Source organism: Tachysurus fulvidraco, chromosome 26, assembly GCF_022655615.1.
Source record: "Tachysurus fulvidraco isolate hzauxx_2018 chromosome 26, HZAU_PFXX_2.0, whole genome shotgun sequence".
NCBI classification, from domain to species: Eukaryota; Metazoa; Chordata; class Actinopteri; order Siluriformes; family Bagridae; genus Tachysurus; species Tachysurus fulvidraco.
This window is the reverse complement of record NC_062543.1, coordinates 3,212,662-3,220,976: the sequence shown is the minus strand read 5'-3', so window position 1 is coordinate 3,220,976 and position 8,315 is coordinate 3,212,662. Positions and strand designations below refer to the sequence as shown.

Here is an 8,315-nt window from a genome sequence, read left to right as displayed (position 1 = left end):
CCACAGATCGAACCATGTCCACTCTACTGGCTGCACACTCATTAGCCAACTAACGCTAATGAGGCCATTAATGCTAACGAGTGAAGACACGGTTTATGTGACAGCTTTTTCTCCAGCATCCGCAGAACCGATCCAGTGAAATCGAAAAACCCAACAGATTTAGAAAATAAACCAAATGAGATGCTGTATCAGCTTTTCTTTCCATTTCTCTCTCTCTTTTTTTTCTCACTTTCACATTCACTTGGGAGTGTTTTGTGGTCTGTGGCTCTCAGGATTGAGTAGTCAATCCGATACCGCTGCGTGAGGCGCTTGTACTTTCACCAGTTCAGGTAGTTTTCCACAAATAAAAAAATGCATCACAAATTAAAAAGAAAGCAAAAAAAAAAAAAAAAAGACTGAAAAATTTTGGGGCACAAAAAAACCCAAAAAATCAAGAGTTGAGGGACTAAAATAATGTAATGTGCTTTAGCTCCACTAGAGGGAGATGTTTAGTTAAACATCGTCTGTGTGTGTGTGTATAAGGGAGCATGTGTGTCTAAATCCACACTTCTGTCTCTTGCAGTCGGTTCTACTAAAGCGGAAGTGCGAGGAACATTTGTAAGTAATCAACGGTTAAGTTTAGCAGCTTTCTGTCCTTTCACACCGAACACTTTTTGCATTCATCTTTTTTCTCCTCTGTTTTTGCTCTCAACGATTCAGAGAGAAATTGAGAGACGCCACCAACGAGCTGCAGAAAAAGAGCGCCATCATCGAGGACCTGGAGCCCAAATATAACACCAGTGGTGAGTTCGGTGTCTGTCTGTCGTCTGTCGTTGAGTTCGGTGTAAGACTGAATATAGAGTGAAAAGAAAGAAAGTCCAAGAATGACGTCGTCACAGAATTCTCTTAAAATGTCTCGTCCACTTTAAACGGTCCTCCAGATATTTTACGTCTGCCTTTTTTTTTTTTTTTTTTTTAGCTCAGAGGATCGAGGATCTGGAGGAGGCTCTGAAGAAGAAGGACGACGAGATGAAGCAGATGGAAGAGAGATATAAGAAATATCTGGAGAAAGCAAAGAGTGTAAGACACACGATCTTTAGTGTATTGTGTGTGTGTGTGTGTGTGTGTGTGTGTGTGTGTGTGTGTGTGCGTGTGTGCGTGTGTTAGTATGTGTAATATGCTGATTGTGTCTGTGTGTGGTTTCAGGTCATTAGGACATTGGACCCTAAACAGAACCAGGGTTCAGCTCCTGAGGTTCAGGCCCTGAAGAACCAGCTACAGGAGAAGGAGAGGATGTTGCACTCACTGGAGGTGAACACACACACACACACACACATATACACACACACACACACATACACACACATACACACACACACAATACACTAAAGATCGTGTGTCTTACAGTCACAGTCACTCACAGCTGCTACCGAGTTAAAAGTGTTTAACAGCAGTGTGTGTGTGTGTGTGTTTACAGAAAGAGTACGACAAGGCGAAGTGTCAGCGAGATCATGAGGAGAAACTCATTGTATCTGCCTGGTACAATATGGTGAGTGTGTAAAGATTAGTTATGTAATAAACCACCACATCCTTGTCGGATTCTCGAATCTGATTGGTCAGGAGGTAGAGGAGGTCATGTACGCTCATATATACATCTTTAATTCTATCACTGAGCAGTAAATAAGTGAGTTAATGTCCTCTAGAGGGCACCGTTGTGCTATGAACCAGCTTTTAGCATTCTCATGATACACGTTTAAAACTTCAGGAGTGTTTTTCTCTGCCTGTCAGTCTCGTTGAAGTGGGTGTGGCTTCTCTGCCTGTCAGTCTCGTTGAAGTGGGTGTGGCTTCTCTACCTGTCAGTCTTGTTAAAGTGGGTGTGGCTTCTCTACCTGTCAGTCTCAAAGTGGGTGTGGCTTCTCTACCTGACAGTCTCGTTGAAGTGGGTGTGGCTTCTCTGCCTGTCAGTCTCTGAAAGTGGGTGTGGTTTCTCTACCTGTCAGTCTTGTTGAAGTGGGTGCGGCCTCTCTACCTGTCAGTCTCTTTGAAGTGGGTGTGGCTTCTCTACCTGTCAGTCCCGAAGTGGGTCAGCCACTGTAAAGGAGGTGTGGCCTCAGCCCTAATAAAGAGGAGGTGTGGCCTCTGTGCCTGTTAGTAGCCACATATTTGACGGTGAACTTATATTATTTATTTAGATTGTGACAGTATCTTCCTCTCTTTCTCTCTCTCTCTCTCTCTCTCTCTCTCTCTCTCTCTCTCTCTCTCTCTCTCTCTCTTTCTCTCTCAGGGCATGGCTCTCCAGAAGAAAGCAGCAGAGGACCGTTTAGCCAGCACAGGATCAGGTCAATCATTCCTGGCACGTCAGAGACAAGCCACCAGCACACGGCGCTCGTATCCAGGCCACGTGCAGCCTGCCACAGCCAGGTAGACTCCCCAACGTCACCACGGCAACACCGTGGTCAAACAAGACGCCTGTCTCTTTCCTCGCCCTTCATCCTTCTCCTTTTCTTCTTCTCCCAGCTAAACGTCATCGCAGGGTGTCTGAATCTGGAATCTTGTTTACAGTCCCACTAAAATTTTCCTCTTTTCCTAAAGATTAAACCCAGAGGGATTTTAAGCAGAGATGCACGTGTGTTTTAGGATGATGATGATGATGACGATGATGATGTAAAGGAGTGAAAGCTTGCTCTTGGAGCAAGCTTGACTTTTCCAAATGTTTATTATTTGAAAGCGTTTTTTTTTTTTAATGATGGCTTTCTGACGTAGTGTTCATTAATACAGGAGGTGACGTGGTCCGATTCCGAAGTGTTGACTGTTGCACACCGTTTTTTTTTTTTTTTGTTTGTTTGTTTTTGCTTGTTTTTGTTACAACTTCTCAAGTGTTTAGGATGCAGTATGTAGTGCTCCTGCTAAATAAGCAAAAAAAAAAATAACTTGATGTGTTTCTCTGTAAAACCTCGTCAGTAAGGCCTTAGTTTGGGAGGCTGATCTGGGATCAGCTCAATTTTTTTCCCCCTTATACTGCTGCAGTATTTGTTTGAATCCAGAACAAGCTGATATCAGATCAGCTTTCTGACTCGTATCCTAAAATAACCACAGAGGAAAAAATGCTAGCAGCATTTAAACGCTCTGCCTTGTTTTATACCGACATTCATGTGGATCCTTTCTTTCATTTTGTCCTGCAGTGATTCTTTTTCCCCTCAAAAGACGTTCTAGAGGTTGTATCTATGCATTGAACTCTTTCTCTCTCTCTCTCTCTCTCTCTCTCTCTCTCTCTCTCTCTCTCTTTAGCTCTCTCTCTCTAACACACACACACACATGCAATATTTTCTGCTGTGTTTCAGACCTTTTTTCCCCCCTCAGTGTTAATAGGAGTGGAGTTTTTTTTTTTAATTCATGATTTTAATAAATGAATGTTTTCCCCGAGACAGGGTTTTAAACCTCCTCCACGCTGTAGCAACAATATGGTCGTGTTTGTAGCTTTAAAACTTTTCCACCACCACGGTGCACAATTTTGTCTCATGAAGCGACTCCTCCCGTCCGGCACTATTACATACGACATCAGGGGTTCTCTTTAGTTTAACTAGTTTATTAACAAACATCACGAATAGGTCTGTGACTCCGAGGACTGCGTTTGCGTGCTAAAATTGGAATATGGAAAATGAGTTAAAGAAAAGAGATCAAAATATCCAAACTTGTAACGTCCATTTGAGGTCGGTGAGAATCATCTTTTTTTGTAACGGCTTTTAAGGCGAAAAAAACGGGAAGGCATTTAAGCAGCCTTCACACCGCACACGACAAACGGACACGACTGTCGCATTCCGCCCCTAGTGGCAGTCGCACATAATGTGCGATATGATCGTGTAGACGTCAACATTCTCGTGACACCCGAAAATAACCACGAAAATCTCCTCGCCGAGACTTTTTCTCCGAGTCACGTAGTGTAGTCGGACAAGTTTGATTTTTCTAACGGATCCGAAAATGACGGATCCGCAGACGGTCGGCACCTCACGCAGCGACCTTGCGACTCTCCATAGGAAATGAATGACTTCCGGTTTATCTGCGGCCGTTTGTCGTGTGCAGCGTGAAGGCGGCTTTACAAATAATAATCGGGGTCTAGAAATAAACACGATCTCTGATTCTCTAGGTTGGATTTCATCATTCGATCACACTTTCCACCGTCCTTAAGTCAAATCCTTCAGCGCGGACGAAGAGAAAGTTAATCATCGATGATAAATATGATCGGCTTTAAAATCGTTTATTCACGATTTAATCGTTTGTATCGGTTCGCCGGCACGACCCGTCGGTCCGTTCTTTTAAAATCGCATTCAAACAGTTGCATAAGTAACTCCAGTTGTTGCCATGGTGATAATATGGCGCAAGCAGACCTGCAGTTTCTGCTCACAGTTTCAGTCCTGAGTCTCAATTCAGTTCAATTGAATTCAAATGGATTTGTATAGCGCTTTTAACAACAGACGAAGCTTTACAGAACATCAACAGAGTCTCGACTGCACACTTTTAATAATAAATAATTCTATAAATTTACTGTTTTAGTAAACGAATAAGACTTCAAACTCAAAACGCTACTGTAGTCTCTTACGTTCTGCATTAACACGGCATCCCTTTTCCTTCTGTTTTTTTCACAGGGCCTTTAAAAACGAGCCGCAAAACAATCTCTGGAACTAAAACTTCAGATTAAAGTCCGTGTTCCGATCCGTCAAGTCGGTCGTCCAAACGCGAGGCCTCGTTTCACGGCCCATTCTTCACCTTATTAATTCAACCAAAGCTTTAAAATGACTCCTTTATTTAATTATTAATCAGGATTAATCGTTCCCCGATCGGTTCAGACCTTCAAGCGGTTACTGCCTTGCCAAATCTGCATCAATCCTCGACCCCGTCGATACGATAACCTTCAAGGTACGAGCGGGAAAACAGAAACATTCCGGATAGGAAAAAAAAAAAAAAAACCTCTGTGATCAAAAAGCACAATTATCTTAAACGGAGTTAATTTACTGTAATAGCGGCGTAACGCTCGTGTTAACGCAGATTATACACAGTCTCGTGTCGGTGTTCGTTCTTCACACCACATTTCTGGCTGCCTAAATCACTTACTAGAATAAAGCAGCACGACGCCCCGGAGTTATTATTTTCCTGTAACTGAGTTTCTCCCGAGTGCGTTAGCGTGCAGGATTTGTGCTCAATGAATGTCACAGTTCATGTCGCGCCTTTATGATACAATTAATGGCCTTTTTTTTTATACGAGTGAGAAAATATAAAGTCTCAGGGGATAACGGGGTCGGAAAAACTACACCCCTCCCTTACAGACATGGATCTCGGAATTCCTCTCCGGGAATTTGGGCGGCGTTCGATTAACTCGGGTTGTCTGATAATCTGATGCGTTTTTCCCCCCTAATCACCACATGTGCCGTTGAGTCGACAGTAAACAGAATTCCCTGTGCTTTCATTTATACTTTTTTCTCTCTCTTTTAATCTTTTTATAACTTTTTTTTTGTCAGCATCATAACATACGTTTCTCATCGATAATCACACACTAATAAATATAATAATAAGAAGAAGAATAATAAGAATAATAATAATTTCGGATAAGCGGTAGAAGATGGATGGATGGATGGATGGATGGATGGATGGATGGATGGATGGATGGATGGATAATAACAATAGGCCTCATTGCTTCACAACAAACTGATTTGCTCTTGATGTTGGTGCGATTTTCTTTTTTTCTTTTCTTATCATTGAACACAATCTAATCTCAGTAGTCTGTTTGTCTACTAACCATCATTAACATTCAGAAATCAACATGAATCAGCCATTTTGTTTGACTGCTGTCAATGTCCCCTCTTTGTTTCTCTCTCCCCCTGTGTGTGTGTGTGTGTATGTGTGTGTGTGTGTGTGCGTCCTCCCTCCGCAGTGATGTAAAGGCATGAGCGTCCAGTCGAGGCGGCGCGGCTGCATGATGCATGATTTTGCGATCGAATAACACCTCAACACGCACTAACACCTCCCTCACGGGTCTTTCGCCTCCAGTCCGGGTTCATCAGCATTCATGTGTTGCGTTCCTAAACGTCTGCTATCCCAGCATGCACCTGTCTGTGGGTTTGGGCCTGGAGGTTACTGGGGAGTGATATAAGTATTACAATGTTTTGAATTACGACACAGGTGGTGAAGTGTCTCTAGGTCAAAAACAGTCCTTTTCTTTTGAATATTTATTAGAATTATTTCTATTTCTAATTTGATTGAAGTGTTTTCTATTATTATTATTATTATTATTATTATTATTATTATTATGTTTTTATGGCCCTGTGAACAAATTTTGTCCCCCACTCTCTACATGTCAGTGTTTTGTGGAAATATTTTTTGTTTTGTTTTTTTCTTTTCTTTCTGACAGTATTAGGAGGTAAAGGTTTGATTGATTAATTAATTAATTAATTAAACATTAAGGCTTTTCCAAGCAGAAAGCATATAACTGTATATGGATGTGCATATTAGAGACCTCACAACAGAAAGTGAAACCTAGCTCAGAGAAAAACACTGAAAATTCTATATATATAAAAAAAATAATAATAATTCTTTAAAATATGTGATGCTAGAATGGTCATTTATTTACTTAACAAATCTTTGTTAAATAATTATTCGAACCGATGGATTTCAGGCTGCTTTCGCACGTCGTCCCACCAAAGAATTACATTTAGGAAAAGGCAGAAGAATACAACTGATTATTTTGGTCACAGCAAAGCATCAAATGTTGGAATTCTGAGGTAAATTTTTTTTTGTTTGTTTAAGTTTTATGACCTGTTTAATTACAGATATGTCATAAAACCTGTGATCTGATTGGTCAGCTTTACAAGCATTCCAACTTAACAAAAATGATCAACTTTATATGGAGTTTTACGTTCGAGTCGTTTTTTTCTCTTCGGCCTCTAAAAATCCAACGAATTCGATCTTAATTTAAACTAATATTAACACAACTAGAGCGCTAGCTAGGTTAGTTAGATAGCTGATGCTAGCTAGGATTTATAAGATCGTTGTTATGGTTACAGCGTGAACTTCACTTGCCCTGAAGGGGGGAAAAGCATAAAAGCGGCTAAAATAACTAGCAGAGAAAACCGGAAAGCTACTTCGCTAAATACAGAACCTTCTAGCGCTGGGGCTCTTAACATTGTTAGGTCACGTTTTTTGTGAAATAGGTTTACATTACATTAAAGGACAGAGACGGTATGTGGCGTCAGTGACATCGTCAGCTCTCTAGGTCTCTAATATGTGCATCTATGCTCAATAAAAGGTCGTGCGGACGATCGATAAGGGGCGTGTTCTGTCCGATTAACTACTTTTACCTCAGATCCGGTGACGACTTCATGGACTAATACAGTAAACCTTGTGAAGTTGAATAACTTTCTCCGCTGCTTCTTTCTTCTTTCTGTTACACCTCATCATGTACATTAACGCTTTTATAGCAATACGGCACCATTTTGTACTGTTACATCTTGATTTTTTTATTTGATTTTTTTTTCAATATATACATTTACATATATATATATATATATATTTAGTGTACAATTCGTAAGAGCATCTGTGAGTTATTGAACACACAACACGTGGTCTTGACAACAGTGTTAGATATTTAAAATGAAATTCAGAAGAAAACTACACGTTCACAGCCGTCCATAGGAAAGGATCTGCTCCGATCGGAGACCTCGGGCAAACCCTTATAATAAAAAAAAAAGGAAGAAGAAACAATGACGATTTGGTCAACTTTCTCGAGTATTACGATCGATGTGTATTTTTTATGCATAGGAAGATGTTACGTCTAGTCAAAGTAGCAAATAATCTCTCCATTTGCCAAGTTTTATATTGCTTGTATACAGTATGTACATACGCTCTGTGTAAGACAGCGGAGGAAGTTCCTGCTCGTTAGTTTATATAAATATATATTAAAAAAAAGGAATGGAAAGGAGATGATGGACTGTAGGTGAATTATAAGACGTGACTCGGAACTTTGAGGGAAAAATGTGCTTCCTTCTCTGCAAAAATGTACAGTTGGTAATCAAGTTGTAAATAAAGCTTGTAAAAAAATCTCACCGTGTGTGTGTGTGTGTTTTGGGATAGATACATTAACACATTCAAATAAATACATATAAAACATAACCAATATTTCATATCTAATCATCTTAATTAGAGGAATAATTTTTAAAACGTTATAAGAATATTATGATTTTTTTTAAACTCTAATTAAAAAATATCTAATTTAAAAAATAGGTTTAAAAATATCGTAATAATATTAAGGTCAGTTAAATGAACTGTAAGAATAGAATAAAACAATG

At 40.1% G+C, this 8,315-nt stretch overlaps 1 protein-coding gene across 5 annotated transcripts in view; it reads left to right on the top strand.

Annotated features, from left to right (window-relative positions):
• hook3 (hook microtubule-tethering protein 3) overlaps window positions 1–8,072 on the top strand; it is a 34,421-nt gene extending 26,349 nt beyond the window's left edge. For 4 of the 5 annotated variants that reach the window (XM_047808961.1, XM_047808964.1, XM_047808962.1 and 1 more), the window contains 7 exons: window positions 563–597; window positions 700–782; window positions 959–1,059; window positions 1,186–1,290; window positions 1,457–1,528; window positions 2,264–2,400; window positions 5,906–8,072. In XM_047808961.1, the coding sequence (XP_047664917.1) occupies window positions 563–597; window positions 700–782; window positions 959–1,059; window positions 1,186–1,290; window positions 1,457–1,528; window positions 2,264–2,400; window positions 5,906–5,921 (549 nt within the window). In that variant the 3' untranslated portion in view covers window positions 5,922–8,072. Of the gene's footprint in view, window positions 1–562; window positions 598–699; window positions 783–958; window positions 1,060–1,185; window positions 1,291–1,456; window positions 1,529–2,263 lie in introns of all 5 variants that reach the window. The other variant, XM_047808965.1, reaches the window with a different exon arrangement.
• The last annotated feature ends 243 nt before the right edge of the window (window positions 8,073–8,315 follow it).